The 21,971-nt window shown below is 37.6% G+C and overlaps 1 protein-coding gene across 2 annotated transcripts in view; it reads right to left on the reverse strand.

Annotated features, from left to right (window-relative positions):
- KATNIP (katanin interacting protein) overlaps positions 1–21,971 on the reverse strand; it is a 67,732-nt gene that overhangs the window by 35,025 nt on the left and 10,736 nt on the right. For both annotated transcript variants that reach the window (XM_076350955.1, XM_076350954.1), the window contains exons 5-13: positions 21,332–21,466; positions 18,873–19,131; positions 17,333–17,482; positions 15,065–15,228; positions 12,846–12,958; positions 12,272–12,386; positions 11,576–11,782; positions 7,330–7,470; positions 1,621–2,518 (exon numbers count right to left, since the gene is read on the reverse strand). In XM_076350955.1, the coding sequence (XP_076207070.1) occupies positions 1,621–2,518; positions 7,330–7,470; positions 11,576–11,782; positions 12,272–12,386; positions 12,846–12,958; positions 15,065–15,228; positions 17,333–17,482; positions 18,873–19,131; positions 21,332–21,466 (2,182 nt within the window). The remainder of the gene's footprint in view (positions 1–1,620; positions 2,519–7,329; positions 7,471–11,575; positions 11,783–12,271; positions 12,387–12,845; positions 12,959–15,064; positions 15,229–17,332; positions 17,483–18,872; positions 19,132–21,331; positions 21,467–21,971) is intronic.

Genomic DNA, 21,971 nt, shown 5'->3' on the forward strand with positions numbered 1-21,971 from the left:
CACCACTCTTAGGGAAACACTTAAAACTGTTTCCCTGTTGTTAATGCTCACTCAGCTCCACTTTGAAGATGGCTTTACCCTGCACAGTGCAGTACAGAGAGAACAAAAGCTGGTAGACGGCATACAATTTTCCCAGGGACAAACACATATTGGGAGTTTTAAGCACCAGATGACAAAACCTGCTCTGAGCAAAATTAGAGGACATTATAATTATCATATCATGATAACCCTCATCTTATAGTTTACATTAAAACTCCTAAATTGTTACAATTTTTACAACTGAACATAAATTACTAAGGTGGGATTTATTTACAGTTTCCATAACGTTGACAAGTTTTTAATCTAACAGAGACACTGTAAAATGTGTGAAACAGCAAACAGGCTGTGGTGAGTGGGTGAGTGAAGGGATGATGGCAGTTATTCCAACTACTTCCGTACTTTTTTCTTCTTTGAGGTATAATTTCAGAGATACTTACAAAATTGCTGTTTTCTCCACAGAGGGGCAGAGAAGGAAAAAGTCAGACATTCTAAGTTTAGAAAGAACCACTTTCTTCAGCTTTGTCTGAAAACTTCATGCAATACCTGCTGTAGATTTGAACTGGCATTCCTGCATTTAGGCATGCTTCCTGTCCCTCATGACCATAACTTTAATGTAAACACCCAAATACAATTCACAGCAAGCTACACTTTCATGCAAATTGTTCTGATGGTTAATTTTACTAAATCACACCCAAAATTTCAATTCGTATTTTTGTAACCTCTTCTTCCCATTCTCTGGGCCTTGTTGTCCTTGTTCTGCCAGACTCTGTTTATTTGAGACAAGTTACTGAATGCTGAAGAATTACAGAATGCCAAAGAAGAACTTCAGAACTTGCCCCATTCTCACATTCTTCCCTGGGGACTGTTGGTTACTGCCAGAGGCAGAACACAACTACACAAATCTGGATCCCCCACCTCCAACAGGATCCAGGCGAACTAAAAAACATTTGGAGAAAGATGACAAGGATAATCAAAAGCATGGACCAGGTAACAGCTAAATTTACTAGAAAACTCTTCATAAATGAGCAGAGATGTCTGAGGGAGAGGTTTGAAAGAGGTATGTAATGTCATGAGCAGAGAAGGGAAAATAAGGGCAGTTTTCCATTCACTCTGAATAAATGTATTCAGCATATATTCTCATTGAGAAAGACACAAACCTGCTACACAAATAAACTCTGCAAATTTACTCACTACCTTAAGGTCACACACGCCTTAATCTTTTTGCAGATTTTCACTGATATTAGCAAGCATTTGCTGTCTGCAGAACTGTCAATTTTTAGAGTACAATTTACCGAAATTTAGTCTTCAGTCTCCTCCAAATAAATTTAAAAACACCAACTCAGAAGGTAAATTTTTCAGAAAAAGAGCATTTCACGTCAGGTGTAGGACAAGGAGAGAGACTCTGAGCATTGTCATAATATGAATGAGAAAAACTGAATACTGCAAGCACCACAAACAAAACCCCACTGTCTATACCTCTGTGAAGCTCAAGAAGTCCCTTCCAACCTAAATGATTCTGTGCTTCTGCAAAATGGAGAACATGCAAGCGCTTGCACTAAGGTTGCTGTTGTGAGCTCTTACCTTTGAGTGCGGAATCATCTTCTCTGAGATTTATAGTGTTTAAACCCTCCTTTTTTACATATCTGACACTCCTCCTTCCACTTGTAGGGTACTGTAAGCTGCAGCAATTTTTGTTAGAAAGTTGGTCCGAAATGTCCAAGCCCACACCACCATCCTTTCTGGTTAGCATTTGTGGTCTCTCATCTCCATTTGCATTTCTACTACTGGATCTTCCCAGCTCATTTCTCTGACATTTGACATCCTCATTAGTCAGATCTGAAAAGATTTTCATGATTCCATCTGACTGTGTTTGAAATTTCAAGCCTACACAATGTTCCGTAGCAAGCCAGGAAGGCTTCTGCTTACTGGAAGTAACTTGATTATTCTCTGTTTCTTGGAAAGATGACTGTAACCAAGAAGGAATTGCACCTGTAGAATCAGACAATTTTCTTCCTGTTAGCTTTTCCATTTGCTCACTCAAAGTAAGTTCATCATCAGATTGAACATGCTCTGTAACTGCTTGTACTGTTGCATTCTCTTTGGCATCTTTTAAACAAACTTGAGATGGTAACAATTTTAGATCATCCTCTAACTCAGGCAAATTTTTCTTTGTAAAGCTGACTGAGTTCATCTTATGCTCAAGAAGATTTTCTTCTGGCAGAGAGTTCCAGTTTAGTGAAGTACTGTTTGACTGTAAGCATTTAAAATGTAGGTCTGCTTTCTTCTCTGTGACTGCAGGTGCATTTACTTCTTTCCTTTCATTTGAAAAATATGCAGAGATACCTTGCTTGTGATCTGTAAGGTCAATTGTAGTGCTATGGTCAGCAAGGAGATCTCCAGAGGCTCTCTCTAATTCACCATCAAATACAAGGTTCTCATCAACATATAACTTCACCTTCTTTGCTCCAACACCAAGGTCCTACAAAAATAAAAGTAGGAAGATTTCAATTAAGCTGTTTAAGCATTAGATATCACTGTTCTGGAACTCTGACATTTGAACACTTAATCAATAAACAGATGAAAACAATTAAAACCCTGTATCAGTAACATGCTTTTGACTACTTTTTAAGCAAAAGCTCAAACAACTGAAAAATACTGTGGAATATTTAAGATTTTATTTAAAAGGACTAAAAACACTGCTAGACACTACTATGAACCATTTTGGCTGACAAGGCTTTAGAAAAGCTTGAGCGAAGAAGCCTAGATTAAGTATAATTGTATTTGATCAGAACATAAATTCCAGAGGCACATTTTGCTTCAGCACCCTTAAGATTCACCACTTTCATGACATGTTCCACAGCGAACAACCACCCAGATCAAAGCCACTAGAGTTAAAAAGAGTTATAAAGAGTTATAGAAATACAGGGCTGGAAAGGACATTAAAAAAAATCATCCAGTCCATCTCCTTCCACTGAAGAACGTAAAATAACCTATACCGTTGTGAAGAAAACTGTTTTTAACAATTTTCAAATAATCTGCCTTGATGGCTTATTCCAACACTTAACTAGCCTTTTAAATAGAAGGCCTTTATCTCAGACACAACTCTGCCACTCACAACTTTATCTCTATGTTCTCCTTTTCTGTGGCACCCACTAAAACATGATTTTTTTCATTCCATTGAAGTTGGAACTAATGTTCTTTCCATTCTCTCTATCATTTCCATCTAACCGTTTCTCCCTCTTAACAAAAATACTGATATCTTCAAAGAAAATACAGAAGATGAGACAAAATCCATCTCCTTTCTGCCCTCTAAATTTCAGTCACATGTCCATCACGTGGAGTCTTTAAAGACTCTCTGTTCTTTCCTTATTTTCACAGAAACTGAGAAGATTTTCATGAAAGTAAGAAGCTTCAGTTTCACCCCTCTTGCTCATCTCCTGGATGTCATTTTTCTTTGAATACGGATTTAAATTTTCCTGCTCCCAGCCTAAACCAGTTACTTGTACCAGGAGTACAAGTGTCTCCAGTTCTTCACTCCTGCATGCACTCTTTACAGCTTACAAGTCTTTATAGCTTCCATTCTACTGCTTTCCAAATAATTATACGTATGAGGCGAAAAATGTAACATGGACCTACATAGGGGGAAAAACAGAAGATGCAGCCATAGCAGGAAAGCTACGGTTGAGGGAGGGGAGTAGCTGTAGGAATGCGAGACACAGACCTGATACATTCCTGATAGAAAAAGATAACCTTCACTAGCTTCTCAGAGAACAGCTGTAAACCCAGTTTAATTGGCCATTATGTCATGGCTGCCTGTGTTACTCCTAGAGTATCATAAAGCGCTGTATGTCTGTACTGATGCATTTGGCCATAAAAGGTGATATTTTTTCCCCTTGAACAAGGATACTGCTAGATTAATCTAACTGGGGATCAAAACACTTTAATAATTATATATGTTAAAAACTTTAAAATATATATATTAAAAACATGGCTTTGCCTGAAATTATGATGGGGAAGAGCAAGACTATCAGGATGCCCCCATAATGTTATTTTTTTAATCTTTGTATGTCTGGACTGCTAATGTCTCCCTTAAATGCTACAGATACTGAATATTCACAGTTGAATTTGGGATAACTGCAACATTTCTACATAATATCCTAGCCTTTACTGCTGTTACGAATACTCAAACCTTAGTTCTGTGTTTTTACCTGGGAACAGATACAAACTGCATGAAACCACAGAAATATACACATGTGTATTTTGAAAAGTATTTGTCAATTTCATCTTTCTAAATTAAAATCACCAACCTCTTAAGAACAAAATGTTTTTAAATGAATCCCACTCCACCCACCAGTACTGGAGGAGGACAGGTAGACAGAGAAGACATTACAAAATGAGATGGTGGAGCTTATTCTCCCTGAAAGAGGGACAGTCAAACACAGAAAAGGGACAGTCAGTTCAAAATTACTATTCCAGTCAGTGAGAAATGACTTCCTTTCTCTGAAGTTTTGGAGTGTCTGGGATAGATATCATAGGAAGCCTCCCCAAAAGTGGTGTCTGGAATGTATCAAGATGAACCAACCAAAGGTACAGATATTTCTAAGACAACAGACTGAACTGGGGCAGGCTTAATAACAGCTGATAGCTCAAAAAAATCATCTATTCATGAAGAACCAGTAAAAGAGCTAATGAAAATCTCTTGCATCAAAATTCTAAGCAGACTGAGGCTCAGGCAGGAAAAATATGAACAGATCTGAGGGACTCCAAGAACAAACGTGCAGGCACAAGACTAAGAACTGCTCTTTTTCATTCCCTCCCACCCCCCTTCTAAGCTTCCAGTTGCTTAGTGATCAGATGTGGTGGGAAAGGTTGACAGAATGGTTAGCTTCTCCTAGTACCACTGCTTAACCCTCCTCGAGCACGAGGAGGTTGGAGAAACGCCTTCCTCATGAGTAATTCCATCAAGAAGCCATCCTGTAAACAAACACTCAGTACTTCATCCAAGGCAAGTTTTTTTCCTCCAAGAAGAGTAATTAGAATAGCACAATGTCTCAGAACAAGCAAGTAGGTATGATCAGCGTCAGAGAGAAAAAAATGAAAGATTCTGGGAAAATAGTTCTATGGTTTCTCTTGATGTTCCTTCCCAGCTTGCCCCTTCAGCCCTCATAGAGCGCCTGCTGGGATAGTGCTTTTCAGTGAAGCAACAGGGATGGTATTTCTGGCCATTTCAGTGAAATTTGTGCACGAAGGACAAAGCTTAAAACCAGAGGCATTTTTCTGCGAATTACACCTGGACAGAGGACTTGGAGTTGTATCTGCCCGTCTTCTCACAGAAGAGTGAAAAAGAAGGAGCAACAGAAAAGAAGAACTAAAAGAACGAAGTTTTTCTACAAACCTAACTCTGCTGGAACAAAGCTGCTGCATCCTTACAGACAATGCACCCCAGTGGGAGTCCCAACACTGAAAAAAATCTCCAACTCAAGAGAACAGACATGAACATACACACAGGAGGAACACGCATATGGGCAATCGCTTGAAGGAGAAAATGATCCAATTGGAGAGCAACTAAGACATTCATGCTTTTAAGTATTAATTCCATTCACAGATTTGTGAAGACATACAACAGACATCATATTGGATCTTATGAAAAGTGTTTTAATAACATCAAGTAACGATGCAATTTCAAGGCTGTAGCAAGTATTTACAAAATGCCTGAATATTTCTTGAAATAGAACTGCCTGTTCTTGAAAAGAACTGCCTGCCCTCACTTACACTTTATCTGTTCTTGCAGACTAAAAATGACCTCCTTTTTTGCAGACCTCATCTGAAGTAAATAAAGGCAAGATGAAGTATTCTCTGAGACCTTCCTTGTAATACAATGAATCAAGGAATCTATGACAATGATGTAATCTGACTTTTACAGCTTCCTTCAGACATATTTTTTCTAGTTCCAGACTCAAGTTCTAAAACTCAAACATTTTCAACAATCCAAAAGTACTGGCCTGAATTAATTTTTTGTCTGTTTTTTGAAGAAGTACTTGGGTACCTCCCACTTACGTGGTTTTTGAGGGAAAGAAGGAGGTTAGAATGATTACCAAAAAAATGACACGGAAATCTGGCTCTAGATTTACATTACCACGAAGAAAATGGTTAGCTAATTGTATTTTGGGGTTTTATACTTCTCAGACAAAACTTCCTCATGACAAATTACAGAATTAGGCAGAACTACTTTGTATTATTCTTTTATCTTAAGGATAATGAGACATTTCTTTAGACAGCGTAGACGGCTGCACTGCCACCAAAATCCATGGGATTATACTCCTAATGGATTTTACAGCTTGCCTCATAGCAGTTTATTAAAAAAACAGTGCCTTGAAACACAGAAATATATTTATGTGTATTTCCTGCATTATATTCAATAGGTTTGGTAACAAATTACCTCCAAAACCAGCAGTCCCTTTCACACTCTCTAATGATGATGGAACATTCTGTAGCCCACATTTTAATAGAAAAAGCTATTAAAATTCCAGAAAATAAATATAAATCCTGTGATAGTAAATTCGTTTAAGCTGTCCCTTCCATGGCCATTTCCACAGTATAAATTACCATATGTGCTTATATAAGAACATGGATGAGAGCAAAACCAGAGGGATAAAGCCTCTTATTTATAATCCAGGACAGCAAATCCTCTGATCCAGTACCTGGGATTTTTTTCTTAACATTGCAGCGTACAAACAAGAATAATTTCCATGGTGACATTCAAACACACAAACAAGAGACCATCTGCCATGAGATGTCTCTCTTGTAACACTAGATTACTTGTTTTATTATGAACACACAGTTACTATACTTCTTAATTAAAGTGAAAAAAACAAAATCGAGCAACAGTCAGCCTATTTATACCTATATAAATGAGAAAACACATATTTAAACACATATTTATTTATATTGTGATAAAACAACTAAAAGTCCGGAATATTAAGATGCACTTACCTTTGTATAGGATTAACTGACAGAATATGCAAGCCTTTTATTAGGTCTTTAGAGATCTTTAATAGCTTTGAAAGAAAATGCTAATTGTGCCTATGAAAATGTTAACACTTACATTGCTACCACTTACAATTAAGACAAAAGCAAATTTCACAGTAGACACGGACCCCTCCTAGCTCCCTATTTTATTAGAGAAAATGGCATCTACTTTTATTTCATACTTTTGGAAAGAAGATCAAACTGAGTTTCCCTAGGCAAGGTAGAGCATGCATACAGAGGAGTTGAGAAAAGACTACTTACACAGGGAGTTGTTGTGTTGTAATTCCAAATCTTGATCTTGGATATACCAAAGTCATGTGACCGGGTGGGATTGCGGATAACAAAGTAAAGTTGGATGGGCGGATGGAAAGGGCACATCCAAAGGAAGCTTTCCTTCGCGGTCTAAAAACATGTACAAGCAGACTGTCACTAATACTCTTTCTCCTAAAGCAGCGTATTTTAATTAACTCACCACCCCACAGAGAAATATACATTGGTTAGAAAAGTAACCATTTAATAAAATCTACGATGTTAAGAGCAAAACCTTAACCTCATTTCCAAACAGTAAATCTGACTCTCCTGCCTCTAAGACAGCTCACAACAACCTGACAATTAGATAAAGGTCAGCTGCTTGCTGTCCCGGTAAGACATCTGCGTGCTCACAAATGACAGGCAGTCTGCCATACTTTGTAACTGCAGGGTCAAAGCAAGCCCAGTTTATTTTAATCAAATTAATCAGCTTTGCAGGCACTAGAGGGGATCACTGAGCACAATAGACACCATATAATCATTTTACAATTTCTTAAAGTGCTTACACTTCTGGTTTGCCCTCTAAAGAGGGCAATCTTACAGAATTTTATTTCACTGCCTCTATTTTAATCAGGCTTTGCAGACAACTAATTTCACTTACAGATCTATTCCTTAGAGCTATATATAGGACTCTACACTTGAAATTTTATAAGAAACTCCCAACATGAAATCTACAGACAACTGACAATCAAGACATTTTAAAATACCAAAGAACGCCTAATTCTGGACATTGTTCAGAACTGCTACCTCTACATGTTCAGAAATGGAGGAAAAGGATGTGTGGCAGCTCAGGAAGAAGCCAGGAGCAAAGAGTTTCAAAATCAAAATGTTGAATATTAATATACTTAATGTCAAATGTTACCCCAAAACAGAGATGAATGAGGGCACAAAGTAAATATACATGCAGACAACATTTCACTGATCTGAGATTAGCAGATAAATTAGCTCCCTTTCTATTTTCAAGGATACACAGTATATGTAGTCACACAGCAGGTACACAAAGTCAGTATTTTTCCACATCCTTTCACTTTGAACTGAGTCTTTCAGTTTTTTCTGAAGACAGTAACTACAAAACTTTCCTATCAAGTACTTTAAATGTGTGCCTAACGATGATAGATCATTAATAGATCCATTTCTCAGGGTGGTCATCTACATATACCAAGCTCTGATGGTTCACGATGTCTCTGCCCCAACGGCCTCTCAAAAAGCTTTGAGAGACTGTTGTTGCTTTGAGTGTCAGTTTTGGGCATAAACAGCCATAAGAGTGCCAGACAGGTTTAATCCTTTCTATATAAAAAAAGAAAGAAGCCTTTTAACATCAAAGAAATGAAGGATAGTCCTCAAACCAGTGTGAACCCAATTCCAGGATCAACTTCAAAGCTAGATCATGTTACTCAAGTCATACTATGAACGAGAATGATTAAAAAATCATTTCCTAACAGCAGACAACATCTGATGAGCGATCCACCTCCAGACCTCTCAAGTCAGGACCTGATGCCCTAGAAATCAATAGGTTCTGGTGTGTACTGAGATAGCACCAGAGGTGCCTTCACAGGACAGCACAGATTCAGCACCAGAATGGACTCTGGAGAGACCTGTTCATGCTTCTCACTAGTTTCTCTGTAAAGTTGCACATGACCTTCCAAACAATAGAAGGCATATCAGGGCCAGGCTGAGTATTGTGTCTTGAGTGAGAGGCAGCTGTAAAGATCATTTTATCAGTGGAAGTAACTGTTTAGGACTGAGGATACACAAACTCACAGGTGTTACAGTCTCTGTCAGCGTGTCAGAGATCTGACACCAGAAATTGAAGGCACCTTGATGAATCCATGCCAAAACTCACAAGACTGTGGAGGACTCTCATGTTTTATCACTAAGAGTGATGGTGATGCCTTTGCCTTCACATGAGGTACTTGAGTCTGGAGTACAGTCTTTGCAACTAGCACTGAAAAATCTAGCCCAGAAGTTCTTTGCACCACCAGGGTGAACCTGATATGTCAGGAGTAGGAATTACATTTGAACTGGATCAAGGAAAAAAAGTGAGAGTGGGAACCTTTGGTCTTAGATTTTGTGGGAGACTGGCCCAAGACACTGCTTTGTGTGGGCACTGAAGGAATACCTGATGGAGAGTAAAGGAAGGCTTGAGCACTGTGGAGAGGAATGACATGGGTCTGAGGGTTCACCATTGTGAAGAAATACCTTTGTTAGATATTTCTAGAATTACAGTTACCTGTCCTTGTTATTCTGAGGTTTAAAAGACCTATATATGCACATAAGAATCAAAAAGGTTTACAAAAAACAACTTCAATGAAATGCCTAATCTATGTCTTATTAAGCATTATATCCCATCAGGCACTACTTCCTTAGTTAAGAGCACCTGATGTTCTGCCAGGCATTTTTTTCTTTTACAGCATATCGTGAAGTACAAGGGAGGAAGCAATTTAAGTGTTCTTCTTAAAAGTCTGCAAGGGTAATAAATAAACTAATAAATAAATAAAATCCCTGATCTTCAATAACAGTATGTCTATTCTCAAAGGCAAATGTACACCTAAGTGGCCAAAGATGGAAGTGTTTTAACTGTGGCTAAGTGAGTTTTCCATGAAGTAAGTTTTTAAGTTAATTTTCATTCTGTTGAAAATATTAGTTGCTTGGAGATTCATTAATTTGTTGTTTTTTCTAATGCACCTGAAAGCTCTCCTGTATGATCTGAAATGTACACAAACTGGAAATGCTGCTTTGACTTCTGAAGGAATCTGCAGTTCAGTTATCACATATCCACATTCTAAGACCATATTCCCTGTCCAGATTGCATCTTCTCTGATGCAATACCTTTCCAGCTTCAAGAGAGGAGATTACAGTGTCACAAATCAAAGGAATATATTAATCAATGAAATAGAAAACCTCATTACTTCAGAATGATGGGATATATAAATATATGAGAAATGCTGAGAGTAACAGGTTTATAATGGATTAATGAATATATTACTACATAATTTATAATTATCTAGAAAGTCTGAGAGTCGCTACTACTACTACTGAGTGTCATCTGCCAGAGAGCACGGCCTGTAAAGGAGAATGGGTATTTATGACACCCAAACTACAATTTTCAGGAGACAGTAAGAAAGATGTTTCAAGTAAAAATATTTGTCTGGAAATAATACTCCATACTGAGTTTCAACTAAATTTCAAAGTACTGCATATTTGCCCTCTTTTTATTCTCATTCATCCTGCAAGCAGAAAAGTATCATTAGCATTAAATGAGTTAGAATTTATATTTTTTAATAGACTAAGTCATTTAGTATCCTTATCCACTAAAATCATACTAATTTTGACTAGACTCCTAGCTCTGAAGGCCCATGGAGACAAAGGACACACAGTGAATGTGCAGCACAAATGAAATTATGGCTGTATGAAGGGCTATGGACATTTGCTAATCTCTTCAGTAGCATCAGAATTTCACACCAGTTATTGTTTTTTGTCCATTATCTTTAGTATGTAAGCACTTCATGTCTCCTCATCTTACTATCTCACAGAAGTGCCATGAAATACTTTTACCATGCCACACATTTTTCTTCATCTCTTGTTCAAAGCTACCTACCTACGCATTCTTATTCTTCTGTGATTCTTCCCTCAGTAAAAGGATAACAAGGGGACAGGAGAAAATAAGCATGTTTCCTTCTTAAGTTTACTTAAATTCATATTAAACATCTGGAAGAAGTTAGCAGTGAAGCTCCTATACCTTCAGATCACAAGAATTACTTAAGTTTATCAGCAGACATACTGTAAAAATGTGAAATTCCCTGTCCTTAAAAGTTCTGTGATCTCGTTCTACAGATACTATGATTACATTACAATACTTCAAAAACTGAATGTGTTCTTTCATCCAAGACAATACCACAGAGTTAATGTATAAGAAGGCAGAGTTAAAGCTGTCTCCTTCCAGTTGCTCAGTTAAGTAAGTCACGCAAATTAATCAAATTCTGTTCTAAAACAAAATTATAACTGAATACCAACATCTTGGACAGGAAAGCTGATTTGTTAATAATAAGCAATATTTGTATTTTTTTAAATTATCAGATAGTTGTTATGCAAGTCAGGTTCAAAATGCAATCATGTTTCTAAACAGAAAGCCTAGTGATAGATTATTAAAGAAATATTATAACGAGAAATTTTCACATCCAGGACGAAGCTGTCTTACATTTAAGTTCTTATTGACCAAGCAGCACAAATCCCCTGGGTTGTCAGCATTTCGAATGTCCACATCATGAGGAGACACAAATATCTTTTCATTGTATAAATCAAAGAATTCCACCTCACTCAGGCCCACGTTTACTGGATTTCCCCAGTTAGAAAGAAGTTCCATAGTCACATAAATGGCATCACGTACTTCCATACTGGTTGTCATCTGGACCAAAATGAAATACGGTATAAATGTAAGTGACAAAACAATAAAACGTGGAACAAAATAAAGACTGTTAAGACTACAATACTGACAAGTCAGAAGCAAAAAGCTTGCAAACTCAAGGCTATCTGGATGACATTTAATCATTCTGGGTTCCACCAATTCTGCTCCACATCAACTAATAAATCTATGGCAGGGTAAGAGAATAGAACTTACCACCCTCTTACAAAGCCTAAGGAGAAAACAGCTCTCTGTTCTTTGTCTGATTCCTTTGTCATTCTGATGAACAAAGGAACAGTGATAAATGCTCTTCTCTTACCCTGCCATAGGTTTATTAGTTGATGTGGGGCAGAATCGGTGGAATACAGACCATTCAATGTACTTTTATTTCTATATAATATAGAATATACAGAATATAGAAATATATAGAATAATATAATATACAGTATTTTATACTGGGAAGCATCAGTTATGGTGCATATATACACAAACCTTCTCTCTCAACATGGAATCTACTTCAGATTTGTCTTCAGATAGGAATATGTCATTATCACAGGCAGAGTGGCTCTCAGGCTCTGGAAGGACTTTCAGAAGTTTCTTCTGTTGTCTGAAACATACATATTCTTTTATGTGTTACTTCTTCATAATTCTTGTATTTTTAAGAAATAGTTTTGTTGGTGCGAAGGTGAAGAGATGATAGGACGAACCCATACACCCCACGGAAGAATCCCATGTACCCCCACGTGGAATGACAACTGTTGCAGTATCCCACCTTAGATACACAGAGTTTGGTTAAAAGACTGGGCTCCAGTTCTCAGCTGCTTCTGAGGCAGTCTGAGAAAGTAATACATAGGTAATATAAAGACAAACAGAGGGAGATGTTGGCAGTTCCCTGATCCACAGAGACTGGCCCAAGGCTGGAACCTTCTCCCTGATTTGCTACTACTTGCATGATGTCTCAGGTATCTAAAGGTAATTAGGTGTAGTGGTACTACACTACACCTGGTGGTATACTGAAAAATCTCTCTTCAAAAAAGGAAGCTAGCCTTAAAGGAAATCTATATACCTGCTTCCAAAAGGACAAATTCTCTCAACAGCTTTTGTGATTGCAGTCCTTGTTTGGCTTTTTTCTGGAGGTTCAGCCATTGCAGAAACAACAGATGAAACAGAAAATGTCTTCTAAGTAAGAAAAAGATGAACATGTTTCATTCACATTGTTCTCTACGTACCAGTGAGTATCAGTCTGCATCTCTGGAACAAATAAGAGTTTGGGCCCAGCTCTGGTCTCAGCTGACCTTAGCTAATCTGTAACTCTATACTGAGTTAAAGCACATTTAACAGAATTGGTCTTGATTTGCAATGAAAGAGCTGAGCTTGGAGCTTGATCTTCTATGTGGAAGAAAAGTAACGTAAAAGCATTCTCTGATGACTATTAAAAAAAAAAAATATATATATATGTCTGAAATCTCCTAGTATACATTTGGTAGGACTCAGAGTTGGCCAAAGCTAGTAGGCACAGGTCTGCCTAGACTTTCTCCTTCTCCAAAAAAGGATCATAAAGACTTTTAAACCCAAAAAAGCTCATTTTTATTAGAATAAAATCTTGATTTATTTTTTTAACTATAGAACTATCAGTAGTGACTATCTAAGAGAAAACAGAGGAAACATCCTGCAGTTCTTGCAACGCTATGGGCTCTTTCTCTGCCTGTAACCCACTTTGTAAATATACCCTGCTCCCTTTCTTATTTTTCCTAAAAATTTGTTGGTAGGTTCTGTCAGAGACAGAATACTCAGCACAGTGAGCAACTAGCCAGATGAGGAATGGCAGTCCTTCTCTTCTTAGGTCACTTCCATTTCTATAATTTTTGAAGAGTAAGAGAACTTTAAAATGCTTAGAAGTTAATTACTTTTTTAGTATTAAAAATTCTGCATTATTATACATTTAAATATCAAAGGCCAAGTTCCACAATCCCTTAATTGTGTAAGCCAAATTGAATTACTTCTGGAAGATCATTTAGGTCAGCTTTAAGACTGAGAACTCACAATGGGTTTTTGAAACTCCATCTCAAGTGTCAGGGTAAAATTACGTCTATTTTAAGTATTATTTGATTATTTTTCATTTAAGCATAACAATATTAAAATTAGTTCTAATGTTAGCAGGAAGATACATTATGTGAGAATATTCAATGGAATTTGTTCTCTCAATCACAAAGCTATAAATATCTCAAAAACAAGAGGAATAAGATTGAAAAGTTGACCTAGATGGAGAAATCGTACGTAAAGTACTTACCTATAGTAAAAGAACATTTTAACCTTTACTCCTAACCAAAACTCCCCAGAAACCTAACGTCGGCTCAGTGATGACAGTGGATACATATTCATCATAGCATCATCTCACAACTTCAGGGAGCATCAGCTTAAGCTAAAGTAGTCAGCTGTCTTGGAAACTCTCAGAATTCAAATGAGTAACTCCAAGAGTGTCTAGGCATATCGCCCTTCCTTCCTATAAAAATGAGTCTCCTAAACCCCAGCCTGGAAGCAGACTTTGAATCCATGAACGCTGTCCATAAGAGATAGTTTTGTAAATTGCAGTTTATGCTCAAATTTCTTCAGGTACTTACTTTCTGTTAGGAGAACTGAATTACTGGTTATGCTCAAAGTTTAGCTAGGATTGTCAACACAAACTTCCTTATTCTTTAACTCAGTGAGGAATAATGGTCTGACCTGAATCAGAAGGAAATGGATTTTTGTTGATTTCCTTGTTTATGAGTTTTTAATTGCTTTTAAACGTGGTTGTTGGAGATAAGAGATGTACACACATTGATGCAGAAAACCCATACTAGCTCCTCCTCACTAAGAGCCAGCAGTGTACATGACAGCTCTGCTCCAAAAGCAGAGCATGTATTAACAGGGAACAGAGCCCATATTAATGAGTCCAGGAGAAAGGTAGGATTTATTGGTATGGAAATCACACATTATCTTGTTTAAGAAGCTTCCAGAATGAAAATGGCTCAACCAGGCCTGCAGCTGTGCATTTGACTGTATAGACATATCATGTGACTGATCTATCAGTTGTTCAGTGATCCCTGAAATCAAGAGAGAACTGTGGGATGCCATCCTGACGAAGCAGATTAAAGAAAACCACCCTATGGAAGAATAATACAAATTCAATTACACTTAAGAGGCATCACCATTCATTCATACATAATCTTAATGTGTAACAGATTGTAATTCATGGGGGTTTTGCTACTTGATCAAACAGCCCTTTTCTGTATTTTGCCATACCTTTTGAGGGCTTGTGGAAACTGTCTGCCTTTGCAGATCTCTCTGCAAGACTTCATTTTCAATTTGCATTGCTTTAACCACAGCTGAAACCGAGAGATCAGGATCCTTCTCACACACATTCTTTCGAGTTGCTGAAAGCGGTCTTTCTGGTCGACTTAATGGTCCTGTCACCAAAAGAAGGAAGGAATATTCATTTGTCCGGACATATAAGTATGGAACATTACAACAGTGTACGTTTGAAACACACGATTCAGTTACTGACACAGGGCTTTGCTAGCAGTCTGTAACCATCCCAAGCGAGGCTGAATTGCTCCAATTTGTTTTTACATTAAGATTCCAGGTCACATCTACTTTAGACAACAGCTGAAACAGTATCATAAGAGGAGGAAAACTGACAAATGAGAAACACAATTTTTATGCTTTAAGATTTTTTGTACTTGCTTTGTTCAGGTATTTAATGGAAATGCCTTGTAAACAGTTCATTGAAAAAAGAATTATATATAATTTCAGCACACCAGAATTTTTCAGTGTAACTGGGGTGTTCAGCTATTTTGGAGGAATCCCCAGAGTCTTCTAGCAAAACAAGGGGAGTCAGGAGTTGCTATTTGCAAGGCAAAATAAATGACCTTATCACTTCAGTAGTCATCAAAATGCCCATACGCATCCCAATCTTCCCAAACATCACAGAGAAATAGAAACGTCACAGCCTATAAACAGGTTTAAAAGAAAGGAAATAAAATTTAACAATAGAGGATCTGAGATTAGCCTAAAAGAGAAGCACAGTGGTTATATTCAAAAGAAAGCACAGTGGTTATATTCAAGGACTTCAAAAGTCAAAGGAAGAAAAGAGACTGAAGTTGTACAGACATTAAGATCAAGTGAAAACATTGAAGAACAGGCTGATATACAAGCATGTTCATAATGCTGCAGTGAGGTTTACTAAGCAGGGGAGTAAAATGGCAGTGGATGCTAGTAACGTGAAGTCTCCCTTGAAAAGACAGGAAGTTAAAACTGCATTGAGATTTGCATGCATTCACACTCTAAGCCCTATGCCGTCTTCACTCACAAAAACTTTCAACAAGCATTAGTCATCTCTGCAAATACAGGGACAGAATACAGTCCTTTTTATTTTTCTATACTATACCATCCCTGTGAAATGAAATTAATTGAAGGATTTAAAGTGATAGTTGGACAGAAACAGTTCTAACAAGCGCTATTATAACCTGAGAAAATGCTACACACACCTTTGGAAAATGGTCAAAGCAAGCATCTGCTCAGACAGATGGTGGGTGAGGGTCTCGGAAGCTACAAAGAGGATTTATTCTGAAGCCAAAAAGAATTAGCTTCTTTTCCTCAATTTGGTTTTCTGCCAATTAAGAAACTAATATTTTGACTTTTCAAAACTATTAGCTTTATTGCTTTCTTGGGACACATCTAGATTTTGCTTTTTTGAAAAGAGTGTCTTAACCATAGAGTATGGTAAGTCTGAAAACTTTATCTCAGACCTTTCAAAACTCAAGTTCATCAGACTTGTTCAATTAAGGACTGTGCTGAAATAACAACTGCAGCTATGATTTCAACCCCTAGATTTGGGGTTTGGTTTGTTTTTTTTTTTAGCCCAGGTAAAGACCACGCGTTAGCAGCAGATTTCTAGAATAAGCAGCAGTGCCTTCAAAATGGTGTTCTCCAGTCCAGGAAAAACATTTTCCACTACGGTACTAGATACTGACGTATCTACCCAGCACTGGAGACTGATCTGCAGTATTCAAGGTGTAATTCAAGTACAGTCCCAAGCAGCAACAGAGCTAGTTTTGCTGTGCTGTGGAAAACTATGCCTTTATTGCTATAAACGCATTGTGTTAAAATCTTCCACCAAAGCGTCAATTGCTGATTTTGAGAAGACACGCTTCCGTTAATACCATGGGGAACAGATCTCCATGAGGCAAGTGGGAAACACAGAGCAAGCACAAGGTCTGAAAGGGAGAGGAAAGAGTTTTATGCTGTGAAGAAAAAGAGAAGGAAGGTAGTAAAGATGTAGCAGAAGACTAAAGTATACAAAGTATACAGGCTCTGGACTTTCTCACAATTTTACTTAAGTCAAAACAATCGAGGTGGTAAAAACAACCACAAAAAAATCCTCCAAAAAAAAAAAGGACAACAGCTAAGAAAAATCACATAATGACAGATGTGTGCTGAAATTACATCTGAGCCAGAGGGGAAAAAGCATGAAAACTCTCCTTATTGACATTATATATTCTTATTTCTTACTAGAGCAAATTCTTTCATGTCTTTCCTGCTGCAAGAACTCAGCAGAGAGTGGCCGAGTGATTTTATTTTTTACCACGATTGGTCTCACAGGAATGTACATTTCAGCATTATCTTTTCTTTTTGCCGAGAGAACTCGCAGTGGCTTCACTTCTGCAAGATAATAAGGGAACAGAAATAATCAACTTCAGAGATATTTAGGAGCAGCCAGCCAGGCAAAACTTATTGGATCTTAACTGCTAAAATTTTGCCACTTTAATTATGCTGGCATAGTTAAAGTGATAACCTCCATCCTCCCTCCCTTTCACTGATACTGTTCTACTGATGTAGAAGTACATATGCATGGCTTGCACTGACTTTGTGAAACAAAATAAATATATCATTATAAGGTACCAATATATCTCATCTGTACCAGATATTTACCTGCTTTACTGTCAAGAAAAGCAAAAATACAAAAGAGTTCCTGAGTCACTTATTAACATAGTTATACCAAAATAAATTCTTAAAATACAGACTAAAATGTTGTCTTATTTAGAAGTTTCAGAGGGGGAGAGGGTTGCCTAGTGTAGTTCGTAAGAGTACTTCTTCACTTTTTTATTTGAGAATTATTAGTGCCTCCATTGTTTGCATCACAGCTTTGAAACTTCTCTCTGGAACAAAAAATTATGTACTCTCCCAAAGATCTTTTTCTCACTGCTGCTCTATCCCTTGTTCCTATCTCTTCTTCTGCCACCTCTCCCCATTCACACTTCACTCGCCTCTATGATAATGAGAGGAACACTCCTTTACTTAATCCGTTCAAAGATTGTTCCTCTTAAGTTAAGGAATTAACTATGGATAAGGAAAAGAAAAAAAAAAAGAAAAAAACAAAACAAAAACCCAAACCCAATGAATGTACCTGAAATTAGTGGGGAGGGAATTTTGAGAAATACTGAATGTAGGTCAAGGTCTGGTTTCTGCCTGAACTCTCTACCTTTAACAAGCTAAACATCTTTGAGACCTAGTGACTGGTTTTGGGTTTGGACATTGAGGTCTCCAAAGGAGGAGACCTGACAAAAAGAAGTGGCTCATGGCCAAACAGATTTGTTTTCTCAAATTAATACATCTTTCATCAGGGATGAAGAGCACATGCTATGACAACAGGTATCCAGCACCCAGGATGTGACATGGAGGAAGTTGAGACGGGGAAGATTTGGCTGCCTGGATTACTGCAAAAACAGTCCAGAAATATATTAAAGAAATAATAATGTTATGAGAAATCTCACAGTCTGAGATAATCTTAATTCAAGTGTCTAGGCCTGGTGATGCAAGTGGGTTAAACAGGGCTGTATCTTTGTTTTTGCAAAAAATTTCTTAATGTAGTAGTAAGACGATGCAAGTCTCCCAAATCAGGAGATTAAAACAACAGGTTTGCTGCAGAGCATGAAAACTCATGAGAGTATGGAGTAACCACTAACGATTAATCAGCAGCGATTCCCTTAAAAGTAATGCTCTCACAGAATTATTACAGTACTGTAGTAGTGCATAATACACAGAGACTTACTACTTTGATCCTGGTTGAACTCTAACACAGTAAGGGCACCAGAATCAAGGCCAGAGCATCTCCCAGCATCCTGATGTTCAGAATCTTCTTTCTGTGATCTACTGCTATGCAACTGAAGGCCTCCAAAGCTTGTAATTGTTTCCTCAGTGGGAGATGGTTCTGAAAACACATCCTCTTCAACAGAGTCGTAATCATTGCTAAGAGAGTCTTCTTCCATCCTTTTCTCTTCTATATTGAGTTGCAAGCTTCTTCTCAATTTCTGGTACAATCCAAACAGATTTGTCAGAAAAACTTAAACATGTATTTTAAAATAAACCGATGTGGCTGCCTCTTCCTCCCCTAGGAGAAAGAAAAATCTTCTCATGAACTCAGAGCCATGATGCAGCTAAAAATATTCACATTCTTATGACATGTCTTTACTCCTCTGATGAGGACTCGTAAAGAAAAATCATCCTAAAACTCCTTTGTTCCTTCTCATCAGAATCCTTGCAGGAAAACTCTGTAGGCCAAGCAATTTTTATGTGCAAAACCAATTTTTAGGAATAAGTTACAAACAGGAGGTAAGTAATGGAGAGGGCAAGGGCACATATTTTTCCAGTCTCACACAGTTAGATCACCCTATCTTTTGGCTTGCTATTTGATGACTAGCTGCAATCCAGATTTTCCAAATGCCTTCACAAGACTACAAAGCTAATGCAACAGCAACTTCTTTATGAGCAATTAGATAGATGATGATAGTCCCGTCTTGTACACATCTATACTTCAAAAAACAGTAGAAAAGACTTGTGGTCTAATGGACTAAGCTTCCAGTTTGCACAGATTTTTTTAACTGGACACTCTGTAACAGGATTTTACGCAAAAAAATAATCTACTTTGACATTTACTGTTGAAAAAACTGCCCTGCCTCTCTCAGCATATGCCACAAACAGCATAGATGATGCTGGAGAGCCTTTTGTTTTTATGAATGTAAAAGGAAAAGACCTTGCATATCTTAAATGCGTTTTTTTCCTACTTTGTTGGTATCAGAGTTTTGAGATAAGTATAGGTAAGCAAACTGTATGAGTAAAATGAAAACCTGAAGCTATCTTAGGTACAAATGAACTGTGACAGTGTATGTTCAGTTTGCAATGACAGCTTCAAGCTGCTCCTCTGCTACAGATTACACTTGTTAGGAAATCCATGTTGACAGAAACATATTACAAAGAGCAGGCAAACTTAGGTTCAAAAGAGGGTCTATGAGCAACCTGAAGCTTGATATTGAGCATGTCTTTATGACAGTCAAGACTAATATTTCTAGCTATTTGACAGGGAATTGTACAGGCTTTCTTTTAGTTAGAAACCTCATGACATCTGCATTGTAACAAGACATTCACAAAAACACATTATAGCTTCAGGAAAACCAAAAGTATTTCCATCTGGAATACAAAGAAAAGTGGGGTTTTGGTCTAAAATTATTAGCTTACTACTTACACATAAATGATTATAAATATCCGTCACTGCAAACAAGTTACTGGTTTGTAGAGCAAAAAACCTCATAAGCTCAAAAGCAATATAGGAAAGGTAGAAAGATGCTTTCTATGATTCTTTGATTCTATGATTCTATACGGTTGGACTCGATGATCTTAGAGGTCTTTTCCAACCTCAATGACTCTATGATTCTATACGGTTGGACTCGATGATCTTAGAGGTCTTTTCCAACCTCAATGATTCTATGCAAGCTAGAAAAATATGCTTGGGAAGTTTGTCTGATGTCAGTGGTAAGATCTGTAGACAGTTTCACATATAGACGCTACTCCACTACCCAGAAAAGCATTAATTGGTTATGCAGAAAAACATTCATAAATTTTTTTTCGTTTACTCTTTTTTTTTTTAAGGACAGGACATTTGTGAAGTGTGCTAGAACAAACCGCAATTAGTAACCAAATGGAAGGCTGAACTGTCAAACAATGGAGTCAATACAATAACAACCCTTGATGGAAAGCAACTGTATTGATGATAATATTTTAAAAACTTTACTCTGACTTCTGTTAGGTAAAACAATGACATGCAACAATTTTATCATGATTATTCAAAAACTAACCTAAACCCAGAAAAAGTTGTTATTTAAGCTTTCTCTAACCTGATAGCCAAGAGTGACGTCCATGTGGACAACCATTAAGTGAACTGAAAGTCTCCTCGCATGAAATACCTTAGTTCTATCCAACAGAGACAATATTCTACCTCTTTAAATTAGGACTTAACATGTTATACCGTTGTTGACTGAGATTAGATTTTCAAAGTAGATTTACTTTTTCTTTTCATTTTTTCCTTCTTTGTGTCACATCTCATCAATGTGACATCATCTACTGAAAGAAACACTATATACTGGGTTTGCATGCTCTAGTCAAGACTAATACCTGGGCCCGTTCACATTTCAATTGACGCTACCATGAACAATAGAAGGCAACTGCCAATTGTACCTGGGAGTAATGGAGAGGATCATGACCATTTGTCTCCACGCTCAAGCTTTCATAAGGTTCAAAATCCTCAGAGTACTCAAGAGGAGGTTTAATGCAGAGTTTAGCCCCCCTTTCTGTTTTAATCTCCACAGTTTTCTGTTAAAAGAAGCATTCAAAAAAATTAGACATCTTTTGTGCTCTCAGCAGTACAAAAAGAATAATCATGACATTTTACATAACAATATCTAGATCAAGCAACCGTTTTCCCCTCTGTTCCATAGAAGGTTTCTGTCCTCCCTGAGCTCACCTTTGGGCCCCTGCATTATGGTTTAACTGCCCTAGTCGAACTCCCTGCCGCTGCTGCTATCCCCAGAGTGGGTCAGGCCCAGCACACATCATGCGCTTGGCACCAAAGTGAGTGGCCATTGGGGTTCACCCCCTCACCTCACCAGCTGAGTGAAAAAGCTATAAGAGTAGGGACATCCCAATCAACAAAATAGCTGCAGTGCAATCACTTAAAGTGCAGGCATGTAAAGAAGTGCTGGTGGAACAACCCTATGGCGAAAGCTCTCGAGCCTCTTCTGGGGAATCGGCGTGCTTGGGTGCCTCTCTGAAATGCATCTACACTAATGGAGAAAAAACACATGGGGAACAAACAGGA

This window comes from Aptenodytes patagonicus, chromosome 13 (genome assembly GCF_965638725.1).
Source record: "Aptenodytes patagonicus chromosome 13, bAptPat1.pri.cur, whole genome shotgun sequence".
Taxonomy (NCBI): Eukaryota; Metazoa; Chordata; class Aves; order Sphenisciformes; family Spheniscidae; genus Aptenodytes; species Aptenodytes patagonicus.